Genomic DNA, 19,998 nt, shown 5'->3' with positions numbered 1-19,998 from the left:
AAATAGCACCAAAAGAAGGCTGTATTAGTGACAAGAAAAGGAGGTAAGATTCATTTAGGTGGTAGGTTGTATGACCGAGCAATAAACCGTGAAAGCTGCAGTGGTCTGAATGGAAAAAAGGCTCTGGTCCTTAAGGGGCGAAAAGACTGTGGTCCTCAAGTGGTTAACTAAGAAAGTGAACATTTTTTATACCTTCGGGCCTCTTGGGGCGTTCATCCTCTGACTTTACTGGCAGCATCCAGGTTGCAGGTCATATTTGACCAAATATTTTTCCCACTGTATTATAGACTATTTCCTCTCTCCCCTAGATTCAATTGGTGGGCAGGCAAATCAGGTGTGACCATGTAGGACAAATAGATGCCAGACTTAATTTCCCCCAATCCCCTGCATTACTGTGCAAACCAAGTGTCTTCATTAGGTGTTGTGCACTCTAATGTTACAACAGGCAGTCAGTGACGAGAATAGTTGAACATATATAGAAAGATGCACAGTTGCATGATGGGTTTTTCATTTTGAAAAGTTTGCTTTCGGGACAAAACTTGATCAAAGTCACCTCCCTTTGGACTTATTTTAAGAGCCTAAATATGCTGGAAAGACACAACTTGTGGATCACACTGATGAAACTTCTTAACATGTACATCCCAAGGACTTTTCTCATTACCACCTTTTACATTTGTTCACATGCTCCTGTATCTTCTTCAAACATCATCTTGTCTATATACACAAGTCCAAAGGCACATTTCATCTGGTATACTACCCGTTCTGTCTGACAATTTATAGGGGAACTGATATTAAAATATTTACTTCCACCATTATTAACACATCATTTTCAGTAGAAACATAGCTACAAATACCTAAGTTCATATGCATGCCACTTTTGGGGCAAAAATACATAATTAGGTTAGTTGTGGCACCATACCAGGGGTGAAGAGTTCTTCACACAGGCATAGGTTCAGTAAAATATATGCTACAGTGGAAATTATTGGACTTGTTGGCCAAACAGTTGTTACAGAATGTGGTCTGAAAGTCAGGAGGGTCGTCAGGCTTTCAGCCCCCCCCCCCCCCCCCCCCCACACCACCTCACAGCCTTCCAGTGGTAATGTAGCAGCCTGTTACTGTATGTAACATTGATGGTGAACGTGTAATTAAAGGTATAGTGATACAGCAGTACCGAGAGGAATCTTTATATTTTGCATCAAAAGTATTGGGTCTGACTCACCCATCACATCCGCCTTTGCTATAGAACCTCTTTGTGCAATTTCTAAAGGGAACTAAGTCCCTGGAAACCTGATGATTGATGGGACCATTGCTTTTAGGGCTAGTTCACAGTGCTCAGTTGTGTTGCAGAATAATTCTGCATGTCAGCTATGCCCATATATTTCTATGGGGCTGTTCACAGTACTGTGGTGTAGCTGATCACATTATTGTAACTCGCTGCATGCAGGCTTTGCATCAAAGTCTATGTTCAGTCGCCATTGCAATTCACACACATTACGCGTGCATTATGCAATGGATCACTGGGAATCCAGCCCAAGCCGAAGCTTGAGTACAAAATAACATACTTACCTAAAGAGAGGCAAGCCTCAATACGATCTTGAGGCTTCCCTCTCTTTAGGTGAAGCTTGCCTTGGTGTTCTGATGTTCCCAATTCCCAGTGTGGCCTCCCAGAAGATTAGCGACAAGACATTGTTGCTAATCATATCAGAGACGCACTTTCTATTCCTTCAGCATGGCCAGACAGTAGCAGTGCAAGCACACCCCACACATGTGCAGTAAGGCAGAGCCGCGGGCTCCGTGCTCGCGTGGCTACTGCACGGCCGCACTCATAGCAGAGGAGGACTGCAGCCCCGATGTGGAGGGGACCAAGCTCAGTCATGGGGGAACATTAGACCATCGAGTGAAGCCTTCATGGGATACTGAGGCTTCCCTCAGTTCAGGTTGATATCTTATTTTGAATCAGAGCTTTGACTCGGGATGGCTTTAAACTTTCAGAATCAGAATCATATTTATTTCGCTAAGTACAGCAAGGACTGTATTCGGAATTATTTGTGGTACACATGGCATAGACATAGTAAAGAAAGAAAACAAGACGCACAACACAGACAAGTTATAGAACAGCAGTAATGGTGTACATGACAGTCCTGGGTCGTCACATGGTATAGTGATACTTCCAGCCGTGCAGGAGCAGTCCGAATAAATTACTAATTAATAATAATGATGATGGTGGTGGTGACCCCCCACTAGGGCGTGCCAGTAGGCAGGCCTAGCTGGGGAGGTTGGAGTTCAGCAGCCGGCCAGAACCAACTGAGAGACCCCGCTGGGGCATGCCGGTAGGCGGGCCTGGCAGGGGGAGGTTGGAGTTCAGCAGCCGAACCGCCTGGGGGAAGAAGGTGTTCTTCCGTCTGGTGGTTTTGCATGCTATAGTCCTGTAGCGTCGGCCCAGTGGGAGGAGCTTGAAGTAGCAATTGCCTGGGTGGGAGGGGTCACGAGATATCACAGTGGCCCTCTTCCTCATCCTAGCGGAGTGGAGAAGATCAAGAGGTGGAAGAGGAGACCCGATGATTCTCTCTGCATCAGCTATGACTCTCTGCAGTTTGTGTTTATCACCGGCCGTTGCGCCCGCGTACCAGACAATGACTGAGGAGCAGAGGATGGATTCTATAGTGGCAGTATAGAAGCTGGTCAGTAGTTCCCTGGGCATGCCAAATCTCTTCAGTTGACGCAGGAAGAACAACCTCTGCTGAGATTTCTTCTGAATTTTGGAGATGTTCTGCCCCCACTTCAGGTTGTTGGTGAGAGTCGTGCCGAGGAACCGCACGGATGTCACCCTCGAGACTTCGGTACCCCCAATGAGGACAGGTGGGAGGGGGGGAGGGTTCTTCCTGAAGTCTACAACTAGTTCAACAGTCTTTGCAGCGTTGAGTACTAGGTTGTTGTCTCTGCACCAGTTACAGATTCTCTCGACTTCGTTGCGGTACTCATGCTCTCCGTTGCTGCCTATTAGGCCGATGATAGTGGTGTCATCCGCAAATTTGATGACTTTCACAGTGTCCACGGATGATATGCAATTGTTGGTATATAGGGAGAACAATAGTGGTGACAGTACACAGCCTTGTGGAGCCCCTGTATTAGTGGTTCTAACGCTGGAGTAGCAGTTGCCGAGCTTCACCTGTTGCGTTCTGTTTGTCAGGAAGTCCTTGATCCATGCTCGAAGGGTGGGGTCTACTCCGAGCTGCACCAGGTTGGAGAGCAGAATGTCTGGGCAGATCGTGTTGAACGCTGAGCTAAAGTCCAGGAACAGGATCCTAGCGTAGGAGGCAGGATTTTCTAGGTGCTCCACGATGTATGCCAAGCAGGCATTGATGGCGTCCTCAACGGATCTGTTTGCCCTGTAAGCAAATTGCAGCTGGTCAAGGTGAGCGTCAGTGTACCTCTTCAGGTGGGCAAGGACCAGCCGCTCAAGGAGCTTCATGATGTTGGAAGTAAGGGCCACTGGTCGGAAGTTGTTGTGCTCCATGCTGCCGGGTTTTTTTGGGGACTGGTACAATTGCGGACCGCTTTAAACAGGAGGGGACTGCCCCGTCTGATAGTGACTGCTCAAATAAGGAGGTAAGCACAGGGGCTAACTGATCCGCACAGGTTCTCAGGCAGATCGATGAAACTCCATCCGGGCCAGAGGACTTCCTGGGATTCAGCTTGCGGAGGTGCCGGAGTACCTCTAATTCCTGGACAGCAACAGGAGCCAGAGCGCTGAGCTCACCCAAGGAGGGGGACCCCTTGGTCGTGGCTGTTTGGTCCACATGCAGGTTTGGAAGTTGCTCAAACCTGCAGTAGAACTCGTTGAGTTCCTCCGCCAGCCGAAGGCTCGGGGTCGCAGGCTGAGGTGCGGGTTTGAAGTTCGTAGCTGCTCTCAGGCCCTTCCTCAGTGCACTTTATGTGTAGGAGTGGTTTGTATAAATGTGAAGGGGAGACGTAACGTAGAAATTTGGGGTTTCCAATCGATAAATATATATTGGGTACACCAATTTATGTCTGCTCCTCTGTGGAAATTGCTGGACAACATAAGAAACTAACTAGACTAAGGCTTAAAAAAAAAAAAAAAAAGAAGGCAGAATGCATTGTAAAACGTAAAAAGGATAATCAGATGTTACAGGGATTGCATTTCCCGCTGTTTCAGAGCAAACCTGCATTACATTTGCACACAAGCTGATATTATTACCATCTCCATCAATATAACTTACTAGAGGTAGTCAGCGAGATAGTAATTACAACTTGATGTGGATTTTATGCTAATTTTCTGGAAATTCATGCAGTTTGGAATTGGATAAATCACATACAGTAGATGAGTTTAAGGCTGGTTTCACAGTGGGACGTTACAGGCGCACGTTAGTGCAGCCTGTAACGCAGCTTATCGCACAGCAATGAAAAATCAATGGGCTGTTCACAGTGCCCACGTTGCGTTACACAGTAACGCTGCGCCATAAGTCAACGTACTGCATGCAGTACTTTGTAAGCGGCAGGGCCGCGTTTGACTGCTTGCACATGCTCAGTAACATTGGGGAGGAGCGGAGAGCAGCCGGGCACATGGCTAATTAATATTCACTGCACTCAGCGATGTGCAGTGTTTACTTCTTGGAACGACCGGTCTGTGCGGCGATTGGCCGGCGGGACCACGTGATGCCGCATGCGTCCAAGAGTACGCATCACGGACGCCAGAGTGAGTTGCACAACGCGGCTCACTCTGACGTCCAAAGCAGGGAGCACCAGGCATTGTGTTAGGGGTACGTTATGCGACCATAACGTCCCCTAAAACGCAACGTCCTGGTGTGAAACCAGCCTAAAGGTCACACTTCAAGCGGCATAAATTTGCAAAACATTACCATAACATTAGCCTTAAAGCAGACCTGAACTTTTCTATGTTAAGCCTCGTTCACACTATGAGCATTTCCATTTCTTTTTTTTTTTTAAAGCGCTGGCGATTTTAGTAATCGCCCTAGAAGCGGTTGTGCAATGTTTTCCTATGAGAGAGTTCACATGCAAATGTTTCGATTTATTTGAAATCGCAAACATGCTAAATGTCATATTTTCTGAGCGCTTTGGCTCAATGGAAGGTATAGGGAAATCGCAAAGCGCTTGAAAAAGTGCTTTTATAGCAATTTCCCGAGCGCTTTTATGAATAATTACATGGTATTTATTCATTTATAGGTCAAAGAGTACGAATTGCTCAGCAAAAGCTCTAAGAAACGAGCTTTTCTAAGCGCAAATCGCAGGGAAAATCGATTTTAAAAATGCTCAATAAATCGTTCAGCCCTTGCGATAGGCCTTGTTCACATTATAAATCACCAGCGCTAACAGCTGATACAAATGCTGAAATAAATCTGCATTGTGTCTACTTCCTGCTTTCATGGAAGCAGATATCCTGGGTTTACAAATAAGTTGCTCTGCTGAGGCAGCCAGCTGATGCACCAAAGGGATCAAATTACAGTTGTGATTAGACACACATGAGGGGGAATTAAACTGGCTCAACTCTCTAAATACATACAGGGTGCATTTCTCGGTTTTCTTTCTATCATGTGCAAGAGGTTAAGGTCCACTTTAACTTAATGTTATCAGCCAGTTTCATTAACAGAGCTGATCAATGAGATGCTCTCACAGAGGCTATCACAGAGGCTATAGGCCTCAATTCACTAAACTTATCTCCTGTCTTTAATAACTCTTCTAGAGTTGTTACCATGGTGATAAGGCATGTAGTATTCAGGAAACATTTAACCTCAGGCAAACCTAAAGTTAACTCTTCTGTCTTTAAATTAACTCTCCAATCCTTAAAATAACTCCAGAGTTAAAGACAGGCTGTTAATTAGCTGCATGTGAAAATAACTACAGAGGAGGTAAATTAACTACAGAGGAGGTAAATTAACTACAGGAGAGGTAACTTAAGGAATGAAGAGGTAAGATAACTCTCTCACGTGTGGAGGTAAGTTTTCTCTTGCCTTATTATCTCTAGCATGATCTTAGTGAATTGAGGCCATATATCTGATGGAGTGCAGAGATGCATAATTGTGTAAGAAAAAGAGGGGGGGGGGGGGATGGGGGTGGTCCTGACTAAAGACTGAGGCCTATAACCCACTAGAAAGCGCTAAATACTATTGCAATCGCTAGTGATTTTTTGATAGCGCTTTGCACAAGACTATTTTGTAGCAATTTCCCTCCTCTTACACAATTCATTAGAATGGAAATGCTCCCAAAATGCTGCATGTCCTGTGATTGAGATTTCCTTAACCACCCTGGCGTTCTGATTAAATCGCCAGGGTGGCTGCGGGAGGGTTTTTTTTAAATAAAAAAAAAAACTATTTCATGCAGCCAACTGAAAGTTGGCTGCATGAAAGCCCACTAGAGGGCGCTCCGGAGGCGTTCTTCCGATCGCCTCCGGCGGCCAGAAGTAACACGGAAGGCCGCAATAAGCGGCCTTCCGTGTTTCGCTTACCTCGTCGCCATGGCGACGAGCGGAGTGACGTCATGGACGTCAGCCGACGTCCTGACGTCAGCCGCCTCCGATCCAGCCCTTAGCGCTGGCCGGAACTGTTTGTTCCGGCTACGCTGGGCTCGGGCGGCTGGGGGGACCCTCTTTCGCCGCTGCACGCGGCGGATCGCCGCGCTGCAGCGGCGATCAGGCAGCACACGCGGCTGGCAAAGTGCCGGCTGCGTGTGCTGCTTTTTATTCGGTGAAAATCGGCCCAGCAGGGCCTGAGCGGCAGCCTCTGGCGGTGTTGGACAAGCTGAGCTCGTCCAGACCGCTCAGCTGGTTAATTGCAATCGCTCTAGTGCAGTTTGTCACACCTGTCCTCGCGACTCCCCAACAGTGCCTGTTTTGCAGGCAGTCTCACCTATGCACAGGTAGGGTAATTAGTGTCTCAGCTGGGTGGATTCCATGTAGCCGAGCCACTAATTACCCCACCTGTGCATAGGTGAGGCTGCCTGTAAAACATGCACTGTTGGGGAGTCACAAGGAGAGGTTTGAGAAACACTGCTCTAGTGGAATCTGTCCCATCCATTTACATGCAGGCTGGATAGTGTAATGGTTAAGGGCTCTGCCTCTGACACAGAATACCTGGGTTCAAATCTCGGCTCTGCCTGTTCAGTAAGCCAGCACCTATTTCAGTAAGGAGTTTCTTGGGCAAGTCTCCTTAACACTGCTACTGCCTACTGAGTGCGCTCTGGTGGCTGCCTCACAAGCGCTTTGGGTCCGACAGGAGAAAGGTGCTATACAAATACTGCCATTATTACATTGGCAGAGCATTTAGGAAAATCACTAGCGATTGAAAGCGCTCCCTAAACCCTCAAAAAACGCTCTAGTGAGTTCCAGTTCTGAGAAGGTTCATAGAAGGCCCCCTGCAGTCCAGGCAGCGCACTGCATAGATCAACCGTTATAAAAATATATTAAAACTTACTTTTTAAAAAAATAAAAACGGTACTTATCCGTTAGCCGGGCGCATCCGGCAGGTGGCGCTAATTACTATTCCTCCTCCAGGCTGACATGGATAGTAGGGAAAGATGTAACTCTGGTGGAGTTTTGTCGCCACCTAGAGGATGCGCCCGGCTAACGGATAAGTACCAAATAAACTTTACTTATTCTAAAGTGAGAGTAGAAGAGAATTAAAGATGAAGACATCTGGTTTTCAGCAGAGTTCTGCTTTAAGATAGCCAAATAACTGATTCTAAATACATGCAAAATAGAAAACACAAAAGCAAAGGTAAATATATAAAAATTTATTTTGTATGCAATCTGCGCCTTATCTGTATCAGATTTAGAAAGACATTGGTATATATAATATATTGCTAAAAGGCTATACAGACTGGCATTTCGCCTTTCAATAAATACATATTTTAAGAAATTACCAAAGATTTTCACATATTACATAAAGCAAGCACATAGACGTTCACTTATATGGACATCATGGATTCTTCATAATTACTGCAATGAGTGGCTTCTTCTTATGGCAATACTGAGCCAGTTTTCCCACAATGCTGTGCAAATTCTAGCACAGGTGACAAACTCACTCACAGAATACAAAATTGGTCCATTATTACAATAAGAGAATAACAATTTACATTTAAAACAGCAAATAAATTGTTTAAAAAAATGTATAAAAATACTGATTTATTAAGTCATAGCAGCCAGTTATTAAACAGGACATAACACAGCTGCAACATTAGTTAGGTATGTACAAAAATATAGAGCTCATTTATGTTGTACTTCATCTTCTTGTGTGTATACGTCTTGTCAGTTGCAGTTAGGGTTTTAAAGACTAAAGGCTAATTAAAGAAATGAGACAATGGCTGGAAGATCAACTTTGCACTTATTTGCAGCAACTGGAGAATAATGTTGTATACTCGCAGCAGCTAAGTTCACGCCCTGTGAAAATCTGTCTCACAGAGACGTGGGGTAGACATAAGGGAACCTGAGGTGAAATATATAGAGGCTGCCATACAGTATATATTTTTTGTAAACAATGCAAGTTGCCTGGCTGTCCCCCAATCCTGTGTCTCTAATACTCTTAGCCATATACCCTAAACAAACATGCAGGTCAAGTCTGACTGGATTCGCCACATGCTTGTTTCAGAGTTGTGACTACTAATGCCAGAAGATGAACAGAGCTGTCAGGTAACCAGTATTGTTTAATAGGAAATGACAATGGCAACCTCCTTATCACTCTCACCTTGAATTTACTTTAAATCACAGGTGTCGAATTCCAGTCCTTGAGGGCCATATCCATTCCGGTGTTTACATGGACTAAAAAAATGTGTTCTATTTGAACTCCAGCTTTACTGATTCTGTCCCATCAATTAATGTGAGCTGTGCCAAAGACCTTGGCTCTTGAGGACTGAAGTTCGATACCTGTGCTTTACATCACAGTAAAAAAAAAACAAAAAAAAAACCATAAGGTTATTTAATCTCTTCCTTAACATGAATGGACTCATGGGGGGGGGGATCTCAGGACACCCATCCTCCGCTTAGCAAGTAAAGAACCTAGCATGACTAAGTGCTCAAAATATAGGCCTTTTTAAAGAAGCTGGCAAATAAAAAATATGCAAACTGTGAGAACGTGTAACAAAAAAAAAAAAAAAAAAAAGTAAAATTGTTAATCCACCCTAATAAATGGTGGTCTAGTGCCCATTCGTGTGATTACTTCAGTGCTAAGAGGAAAAAAAAGTATGTTAAGTAGCATGCTATTGCCAGAGGTGCTAAGTGACATGCTATTGCCAAAGGTGCTAAGTGTCATGCTATTGCCAGAGGCCCTTCACCAATGTCCTAGATTGAGGAAAAGAAAATAGATCCTGTGCCTGGACCAGTCAGGTTACTGTTTCTTGTAGTGCAATTTAAAATGAATGCGCTGCCTATCCTAACTGGAGAATCTGCAGGATAGAAACATTTATGAAAATATTTCAATTGCTGCAAAACTTCTTTTCTAACTGAAAAAAAGTTAAGGCATAATAAAACTTCCTTAATAAGTAAGCAAAGTAACTGTGGCTGCACTTCAGCATTGCATAAAGAAAAAGGAAAAAAACATAAATACCATTTACTGCAATACTTTGAAAAATAATTGTGTGTAAGTGCACTAGAATACCTTAACGCTATTTTACTTTTAAAAATGGCAGATTTAAAGGGCAGGCTTGGTGAAAAAAAGCTCAGCTTTTGGTTAGAAAGTAGAATTTACTTATAAAAATAGTCATAATAAATGTATTAAAAAATGTATATATTTTTTCTGACTAATTAGCATAGAAATAGATTTAAAATAATTTTAATTATGAACAGACTTCTAGACTAAAATATTGCTTGCCTTGGAGTTCAGACATCACTATCTACAAATCAACTGTTTTTTTCGAGAGAACAGTAATAATCTGTTAGCACTTTCCAGGCTTTGGGGGCCATGAAGCCGTCTGGTGGGTTTTGACCTTCTCGTGCCAGTTTTCTCATCCGAGTCCCGGAGATGAAATCAAACTCGCTATGCCTAGAAAGAGAGACATGCATGAGTATCAGAACTTCCCCTTTCTAGAAGAAATCATTCAGGTCTAATGAACATCCAAAGAACAATAAAGACCTTCATAGATTCAGTGAGCCATCCATGAATTTATAACAAAAGTGCTTGTTGAGTTGCAAGTCTCTCCCAACCTCGCCTCAATAAACAAGTGTGCAAAATGATAAAACACCAATGAAATGGCACTTAAGCACTTGTGCCATATGCAGGCTCACAGAACTTTCTGCCAAAAATCTAGGCCAGTGATCTGCACACTTGGCTCTCCAGCTGTTAAGGAGCTACACATCCCACAATGCATTTGCCTTCATGAATCATGACTGTGGCTGTCAAACTCCTGCAATGCATTATGGGACTTGTAGTCCCTTAAAGGGAACCTAAACTGAGAAACAGTAAAGTGTTGTACCGTGTTAGCCATGAGTAAAAGCAAGAAGTTTTGAATCAGGATGATACCATTTATTGGCTAACTTAGAGATGTATAAACAGTGAGCTTTCGACTTATAAAAAGCCTTCGTCGGACTGGTTCCTGACCAAAACTGAAAAACACAGCTTATATACACTGACATACAGAGGAGAAACATTCTTTAGCAAACATAAATGTAATTAGATGCCTAAACTGTTACTGAGATGGCTTTCCCAGGCATCCTATCTAAATTGATAAGATCAATAGAATCCTCAACATGACATAAAGCAGACTCTAGTGATGAAGAGACATCGTAAATTCCGAATTCAAATCGTAACTGGCCTGGTTACATGCACCATTAATTCTAAGCTTAAGAGAATTGTGGCATTTAAAGCCAGCACCTGAAAGCAAATAAAATGAATAGTGACAGTGAATTCCATCTTACACAGCATATGGCACAAAAATGAATGAAAAGATAGAAAAATTTTAATTAAAAGAATTGTGGCATTTAAAACCCATTGTACCAGCACAAGAAGTTAGAGTCCTTGTTTAAACCATCTTCTACAGTTTTGAACCAATGTATAAACTTAGTTTCTTGTGTTAGTCTCATGTTTCCCGATTTGAAGCCACCCATTAATACAGTGACGCGAAAATCGCTTAAATTGTGTCCAGGTAAACAAAAGTGTGTTGGTATTGGGAGATCAGTATATTTTGCAATATCCTTTTTCCTGCTAACCTCCTTGGCGGTCTGATTCTTTCCAGATTTTAGGGTCTAAAAGCGGTGCAATTTTTTTTTCACTCTTTCAGACCCTAAAACCTGAGAAAAATCATTCTGGCAGGGAGATCTGCAGCAAAATAAAAAATTTTTTACCTTCCTGGGCTCCTGGGCTGCAGTTTTCTCTTTGCCCACAAGATGGCGCTAATATACATATAAACGAACTTCTCTATATTTCTCTAATATAGAGAAGTTCGTTTTCAATGTTAGCCCCGCCCCCGATGACGTCACGCTGCCACCACCGCTCTGCTGCCACCACCACGGCTGCGCTGCTCCAACTGGCTGCCGGGTCCCCGGAAGAATAGCGGGGACATGGGGGATCCCGGCGGCCAGGGAAAGACCCCACACTACCGGGGAGAGAGGCTGGAGTCCCGCTGCGCAGCGAGATCGCGCGCGGGACTCCACAACTAAGGGTAAAGCTCTGCAATGCCTACCCCGACCTGAGCTCGGGATCACCGATAGCAGCTGCTTTTTTCTACCCCGAGCTCAGGTCGGGAAAACCGGCAAGGAGGTTAACCAGCTGAGCGGTCTGGACGAGCTCAGCTCGTCCAACACCGCCAGCGGCTGCCGCTCAGGCCCTGCTGGGCCGATTTTAACGAAATAAAAAGCAGCACACGCAGCCGGCACTTTGCCAGCCGCGTGTGCTGCCTGATCGCCGCCGCTCTGCGCCGATTCGCCGCGAGCAGCGGCGAAAGAGGGCCCCCCTAGCCGCCTGAGCCCAGCGTAGCCGGAACAAAAAGTTCCGGCCAGCGCTAAGGGCTGGATCGGAGGCGGCTGACGTCAGGACGTCGGCTGACGTCACTCCGCTCGTCGCTATGGCGACGATATAAGCGAAACAAGGAAGGCCGCTCATTGCGGCCTTCCTTGTTTATTCTGGGCGCCGGAGGCGATCGGAAGATCGCCTCCGGAGCGCCCTCTAGTGGGCTTTCATGCAGCCAACTTTCAGTTGGCTGCATGAAATAGTTTTTTTTTTATTTAAAAAAAACCCTCCCGCAGCCACCCTGGCGATTTAATCAGAACGCCAGGGTGGTTAATAGTGGATCTGTGGTGTGTCATGCGATCACGCAGTGGTTGACTTGTTTCTCCCACATAAATTCCTTTGGGGCATTTTGCACACATGATCACGTATACCACATTAGATGAGTCGCAGGAAAAGGTGCCTTGTACTTTGTATTCCTGTTGTGTACCTGGTATTAGTATCCTGTCAGTGGAATGGATGTGTTTACAGGTCCCACACTTTTTCCCTCGCCAGGGGAATGTTCCATTCTGTTCTTGCCTATTTAAGGCACTCCTCACTATCATCTGCTTAAGATTGGGTGGCTGTCGGAACGCTAGGAGGGGAGGTTCAGGGAATATCTTTTTCAGTCTCTGATCCTTGTGTAGAACAGGATGAAGTTCTTTTGCAATCTTTCTTAAGATTTCCAGGCGTGGGTTGTAGGTTACTACCAGTGGGACACGGCTCTCTTCCTGGCTCTGCTTGTACTCCAGGAGCTGAGTCCTAGGGATGTTGTTAGCTTTCTTGATTTGGGTCTCAGCCATTAGAGGATTGTATCCCTGTTTTATGAAATTCTTCTTCAGGTAATCCAGGTGTTTGTCTTTGTCATCCTTGTCAGAACAGATCCGATTGCATCTTATTGCCTGGCTGTAAATTATGGAATTCTTTATATGTTTGGGGTGGAAACTATCATACCTGAGGTATGTGGGACGATCCGTCGGTTTGCGGTACATGGACGTTTGTAAGCTGTTCTCTCTGATGTATATGGTGGTGTCAAGAAAGTTAATCTCCCTATGAGAGTAGCTCAATTTCAGTTTGATTGTGGGATGGAAGGCATTGAAGTTCCTGTGAAATTGGATAAGATCCTCCTCACTTGCAGACCAGATGATCAAGATGTCGTCGATAAAACGGAAGTAGGCCATGGGTTTTATATGACAAGTATTCAGGTATTCTTCTTCAATCTTTGCCATGAAGAGCTTTGCGTACTGCGGTGCAAACCGTGAGCCCATTGCCACTCCCATTTGCTGTAAATAGAGGTCCTCCCCAAAAGTGAAATAATTGTGGGTGAGAACGAATCTCATTAGTCCAGCAATTGAGTTTATAGGTGTGCCCAAACCTTGAAGATATTTGCGACAGGCCGCAATACCATCATTGTGGGGAATGTTGGTGTACAGAGACTCTACATCCATAGTGGCAAGAATGGTGCCTTCAGGCACTGGGCCAATGGCTGCCAGTTGGTTCAGGAGGTGTGTAGTATCCTGTATGTAGCTGGGTCTTTTACAGACTAGAGGCTTCAAAATGTTTTCCAACCACCCTGAGATATTCTCTGTGAGAGTTCCATTCCCTGAGATTATGGGCCTGCCTGGGTTCCCCTCTTTGTGGACTTTGGGAAGCATGTAAAAGCAGGCGGTTCTCGGCTTTTCCGGGATAAGAGTCTGTACATGAAGCCTGGTGTTTACGGGCAATTTCTTTACCATCCTATTGAGTTCCATCCTGTACTTTTTTGTTGGGTCCTCCTGTAATTTGGCATAGTGCATGGTGTTAGACAACTGTCTTTGTGCCTCCTGGATATAGTCACTAGTGTTCATGAGGACTATGGCACCCCCTTTATCCGCTGGTTTAATAATAATGTCCTTATTCTCCTTAAGGGATGTGATAGCTTGTTGCTCTTGCAATGTTATGTTATGAGCCAGTGTTTTTCTTTTATTTAGAACCCTGTCAGAGATTTGGCGTGTAAATTTGTTGATGTATTTGTCCAGGGTAGGATTTTTTCCAGCTACAGGGGTCCATCCGCGTTTTTTTGTGGATCTGGTGTGTGTTGGCTCATTATCAGTAGTGTTGCAAGATTCCTTGTCATAGTAGTGTTCCTTGAGACGTAGCTTCCTGAAGAATTGTTCCATATCACCACAGAGTGCAATCTTGTCTATGGGCTTTGGACAGTACTGCCATTTCAGCTTCAGTGGCCTGATAAGAGGAAAGGTTAATGACACCTGTGGGTTGCTCTTTCTCTGCTGCTGCGGTATCCAAGTGTCCACTCTTTATTTTGAGTCTCTGAAGTTTTTTCTTCTTGTTTTTAATTAAGATCCTCTGCAATTTCCTATAAAAGGTCTGTAGCTGTTCCCATGCTCCTGTGGGGTCATCAGTTAAAGAGGATTTCAGACTTTGTATACGGTCCTTTACAATCCTCTTCATGTTATAGCAGATTTTTATTAGGTTGTTTCGTACTCTCTCTGAGCTCCTCCTGCAGATTTGTTCTGCAAACCTGCTATTGTATGTATGCAGGGTGGGATTCTGTATCCTCAGTCCTTGTGGTATAAGGTTCTCCTTTTTGCATGTAGTCAAGAAAAAGATGTCGCTGTCCAAGTTTTTTTAGGTCTTTTTTCAGTTCCAGGAATGTGCGGTACATTGCGGTATCTTTCAGCATAGTAGAAGCAGTAAAGTGTTGTACCGTGTTAGCCATGAGTAAAAGCAAGAAGTTTTGAATCAGGATGATACCATTTATTGGCTAACTTAGAGATGTATAAACAGTGAGCTTTCGACTTATAAAAAGCCTTCGTCGGACTGGTTCCTGACCAAAACTGAAAAACACAGCTTATATACACTGACATACAGAGGAGAAACATTCTTTAGCAAACATAAATGTAATTAGATGCCTAAACTGTTACTGAGATGGCTTTCCCAGGCATCCTATCTAAATTGATAAGATCAATAGAATCCTCAACATGACAAAGCAGACTCTAGTGATGAAGAGACATCATAAATTCCGAATTCAAATGGTAACTGGCCTGGTTACATGCACCATTAATTCTAAGCTTAAGAGAATTGTGGCACTTAAAGCCAGCACCTGAAAGCAAATAAAATGAATAGTGACAGTGAATTCCATCTTACACAGCATATGGCACAAAAATGAATGAAAAGATAGAAAAATTTTAATTAAAAGAATTGTGGCATTTAAAACCCATTGTACCAGCACAAGAAGTTAGAGTCCTTGTTTAAACCATCTTCTACAGTTTTGAACCAATGTATAAACTTAGTTTCTTGTGTTAGTCTCATGTTTCCCGATTTGAAGCCACCCATTAATACAGTGACGCGAAAATCGCTTAAACTGTGTCCAGGTAAACAAAAGTGTGTTGGTATTGGGAGATCAGTATATTTTGCAATATCCTTTTTCCTGCTGTTAATAGTGGATCTGTGGTGTGTCGTGCGATCACGCAGTGGTTGACTTGTTTCTCCCACATAAATTCCTTTGGGGCATTTTGCACACATGATCACGTATACCACATTAGATGAGTCGCAGGAAAAGGTGCCTTGTACTTTGTATTCCTGTTGTGTACCTGGTATTAGTATCCTGTCAGTGGAATGGATGTGTTTACAGGTCCCACACTTTTTCCCTCGGCAGGGGAATGTTCCATTCTGTTCTTGCCTATTTAAGGCACTCCTCACTATCATCTGCTTAAGATTGGGTGGCTGTCGGAACGCTAGGAGGGGAGGTTCAGGGAATATCTTTTTCAGTCTCTGATCCTTGTGTTAATGGTGCATGTAACCAGGCCAGTTACCATTTGAATTCGGAATTTACGATGTCTCTTCATCACTAGAGTCTGCTTTATGTCATGTTGAGGATTCTATTGATCTTATCAATTTAGATAGGATGCCTGGGAAAGCCATCTCAGTAACAGTTTAGGCATCTTATTACATTTATGTTTGCTAAAGAATGTTTCTCCTCTGTATGTCAGTGTATATAAGCTGTGTTTTTCAGTTTTGGTCAGGAACCAGTCCGACGAAGGCTTTTTATAAGTCGAAAGCTCACTGTTTATACATCTCTAAGTTAGCCAATAAATGGTATCAGCCTAAACTGAGAAAGATATGGATTTTTCCTTTTAAAATAATACCAGTTGCCTGGAAGTCCTGCTGATCCTGTGTCTCTAATACTTTCAGCCACAGCCCCTGAACAAGCATGCAGATCAGGTGCTCTGACTGAAGTCAGACTGGATTAGCTGCATGGTTGTTTCAGGTGTGTGACTCAGTCCTGGTGATCTCTTTGGCTGCAGTAGTGACTGACAAGCAACTGGTATTGTTTAAAAGGAAACATCCATATCCCTCTCCGTTTAGGTTCCCTTTAACCTCCCTGGCGGTTAATTTTTTTTGCCAAATGGGCAAAAATCCTTTTTTTTGTTGTTTTTTTTGTTTCATGTAAAGCTACCAGAGTGGTAACTACATGAAACACCACTAGAGGGCGCATGTGTCCCTCTAGTGCGATGGTCGCCGGCACTAATAGCAAACAGGGGAGCGCGTATATAACGCGTTCCCCTGTTTGGCTTCTCCCATGGCGACGATCGGGATGACGCCATGGACGTCAGCCGACGTCCTGACGTCAGGCGCACCCGATCCAGCCCATAGCGCTGCCCGGAACTCATTGGTCCGGGCAGCGCAGGGCTCTGGCAGGGGGGGCCTCTTTCGCCGCTGCGTGCGGGCGATCGGCGCAGAGCGGTGGCGATCAAGCTGTGCGCGCGGCTAGCAAAGTGCTGGCTGCGCGCACAGCACTTTGAATGGGGCGAATCGCCCCAGTAGAGCCGGAGAAATCCTCCTGCGCGGCATAGCCCGAGCTCAGCTTGGGCTTACCGCCAGGGAGGTTAACAGCTGGAGAGCCACGTTTGCAGATCACTGATCTAGGCTATAGCAATGGCAATGCTTAGGAGGATTCACGGAGAAGCATGTGATCAGTTTGATCAGCTGATAGATTTGTAAGGCTCCGATTAGCTGGTCATGATCATGTGTTAAACCAGAAAGTCATCACAGCAAATCAGAACCTTACACATCTATCAGCTGATCAAATACTTCTCCAGGAGTTCTCCTTAATATTACCACCCCTACTACTTTTTACATAAATTGAGGTGCGTGCATGTATTATTTTTAGGGATTCTCACTTTGTTTTGCCATGACCCAGATGAGAGTTGGATTCTTAGACATTTTAATAAGTATAGACCAGCAGATTTTATAAACTCCCTTCCTGGTTCTACTCTGCATGTGGAGAATGTCACAATACCAGTCAGTAGTGGTGGTCAGGTCTAGGAGAATTCATGGAGAAGCATGTGATTTGTTTGATCAGCTGATAAGATTTGTGAGGCTCTGATTTGCTATAATCACATCCTGCTTTAGCACATGACCATGACTAGCAAATCAGAGGCGTACATATGTATCACTTGAACAAACTGATACATGCTTCTCCAGGAGTTCTCCTAGAGATGACCATCACTACCAGGCAGCAAATGGCTGTATCCTCAGCCTCCAACCGTCTGCTCTGCAAACAGCTAAATTGGCTCATTAAACAATAGTTAAAGGGAAACCGAGGTAAGAGAGATATGAAAGCTGTCATATTTACAGTATTTCCTTGTAAACAATGGTCGTTACCTGGCAGCCCTGCTACAATTCTGGTATACAGTGTCTGAGTCAAAACCCATATAACCATATGGCTAATCCAGTAAAACTGGAGTCAGAGCACCTTATCTGCTGCATGCTTGTTCTGGGTCTATGACTAAAAGTATTATAGACACAGGACATAAACACCAAGGAAATAAATATGGCAGCCTCCATATGCCTCTCACCTTGGGTTCCCTTTAAGTCTGGGTAAAACAGGTGAAAATGTTCTTTCCAATTTGAGCAAAAAATTGTGCCTTGTCTGACCAGGCAGGACAATGGAATCATGGGATAAATTTGCTTGTTCAAATAAATAAAAAATAATAATGAGCCACACCTCTCATGTGGCCTGTCCTAGCCATATATGTTCTCATTCGATAGTCCCCCGCAATTGGATCTGCTGTTTTTGTGTACATAAAATAGTACCAAATGCATCTGTCAATCATTTTAGCTGGCTGGTGTGGAGGATCACATAGTGAAAAATCAATGACATTATAATTTTACTGACTTTTCTTACACTTTTTATGCAGCTTGGAATTGGGCATAGCCGAGTTAGACTGGGTGCAGAGTTATTGGTTATTGTGGAGTGGCCATAATCAGAAGAATGCGATCAGAATCATTCAAGGACTCTGGCTGTCCACCTGGAGATTACACAGTAAGACGATGAACAAATTGCAAATTTTTCCAACTTACTGCAATTATTTTTGCAGTTAGTATGCAGCTTAAAACTAGACCTGTCCAATACGGATAATTTGCATAATAACTGCAAAAATAATTGCAGTAAGTTGGAAAAATGTGCAATCCGTTCATCGTCTAACTGTGTAATCTCCAGGTGAACAGCCAGAGTCCTTAATTGATCTGATCGCATTCTTCTGATTATGGCCACTACACAATAACCAATAACCCTGCACCAGTCTAACTCAGCTGTGTGCCAACCTGCCACGTCATATGCTATGTCACTGCTCTCATAGAGCGAAATATTGATAGGGCATGCAAATACTAGCCCGGTAGCAGGGAACAGAGACGAGCTGAAGACGTGGAGTGCCACGCCTTTGTTGTAGGTAAACTGGTGGGCATTAGACGTGTATGGAAAATGAGTGTTTAGAAGGACCCTGTATTACTACAGTCACAGACAGCTAACATGTGAACAGGACATGAATGATATCTTGCTGGGAACTTGTGACCAGGACCTGCCGTATGGATGTATGCACTGCTGACATGAATGCACTATTGTTCTAATTCTTGTGCCTATTACTGCAGCAGCCTCGTTTTGGAAGACCAGGCATTGTCGGACAATAGGCAGTGACTGGGGTAAAGTGTAGTTTGTGGGAGAGTGTATGCATCTCCCTTATTGCAAGCACAACACCCCCCCCCCCCCCCCCCTTTGAAAACAGACATCATTTTTACCTTTCTTTATCATAGAAATCCATGGACTTGGACTTGGTGTTGTAAGCTGCCACTCTAAAAGGAATGATTTCCACTGAGGTCAGTCCTGGTGCCATACTGAGCACTTTCCCCCCATGTGAGGGCTCATACAGGTCAGCTTTAGTCTCCGGATGTGGCATGCCAGCTGGGTCCCTCCCTACAATGTAAAAGTTGGATCCAGCAATCATTCTACATCTGCAGTGCCATTGAACCTGTAAAAGGGAACAAACAAAAGTTTAATGCAAACCAAGCCAGAGAGCAAGGGTAGTACAGTAAAGTTACAAAGTGCTATATGTACAATCCAAACACTAGTACCAGCACCACTGCTTATTAATCATTAATGAGACTAGAACAGTTCTGCAGCAAAAGAAACTGTATCCTTCAGTCAAAAATTATATAGTGCAAAAAACTTCCAAGTTCTAAGGCTTTGGAGGTGCTTAAATGAATCTTAAAACACACACACACATATAGATACAGATATATAATATATATATATATATATATATATATATATATATATATATATATATATATATATATATATATAAAAAAAAATAAATATATATATATATATATATATATATATATATATATATATATAAAAATAAATAAATATATATATATAAAAATAAATAAATATATTATATATATACATACATATATATACACACACACACATACATACTCCCACTAAAATCGCCACCCAGACAAAGGAATATTCATACAGGAAAAAGGAGGATGCCCCGATGACCCCTAGGGAGCGAAAATCATTGGTTGTTTATAAATGCCTTCTTGGGGCACACTTTACCCTTGGGGTCCTGTGGTTTTCAGGACCCTTTTTGCTTTTGTTCTGGGTATATTGAAAGTTGGAAGTGTTTGAAGTCTTCACTTTGTGCATTCTTTTTCCTGTGGTGGGCTGTAAGCCTTTATACTTTTCTGATGTAGGATTACA

At 43.7% G+C, this 19,998-nt stretch overlaps 1 protein-coding gene across 2 annotated transcripts in view; it reads right to left on the bottom strand.

The window, feature by feature from the left end:
* Positions 1–7,752: 7,752 nt before the first annotated feature.
* The window catches only part of PAPSS2 (3'-phosphoadenosine 5'-phosphosulfate synthase 2), a 105,653-nt gene continuing 93,407 nt past the window's right edge, over positions 7,753–19,998 (bottom strand). For both annotated transcript variants that reach the window (XM_068258704.1, XM_068258705.1), the window contains 2 exons: positions 19,029–19,258; positions 7,753–10,010 (listed from right to left, as the gene is read on the bottom strand). In XM_068258704.1, coding sequence (XP_068114805.1) covers positions 9,869–10,010; positions 19,029–19,258 — 372 coding nt within the window. In that variant the 3' untranslated portion in view covers positions 7,753–9,868. The remainder of the gene's footprint in view (positions 10,011–19,028; positions 19,259–19,998) is intronic.

Source organism: Hyperolius riggenbachi, chromosome 10, assembly GCF_040937935.1.
Source record: "Hyperolius riggenbachi isolate aHypRig1 chromosome 10, aHypRig1.pri, whole genome shotgun sequence".
Classification (NCBI taxonomy): domain Eukaryota; kingdom Metazoa; phylum Chordata; class Amphibia; order Anura; family Hyperoliidae; genus Hyperolius; species Hyperolius riggenbachi.
Note: the sequence above shows the minus strand (reverse complement) of the source record. Positions and strands in the feature narration are given on the sequence as shown.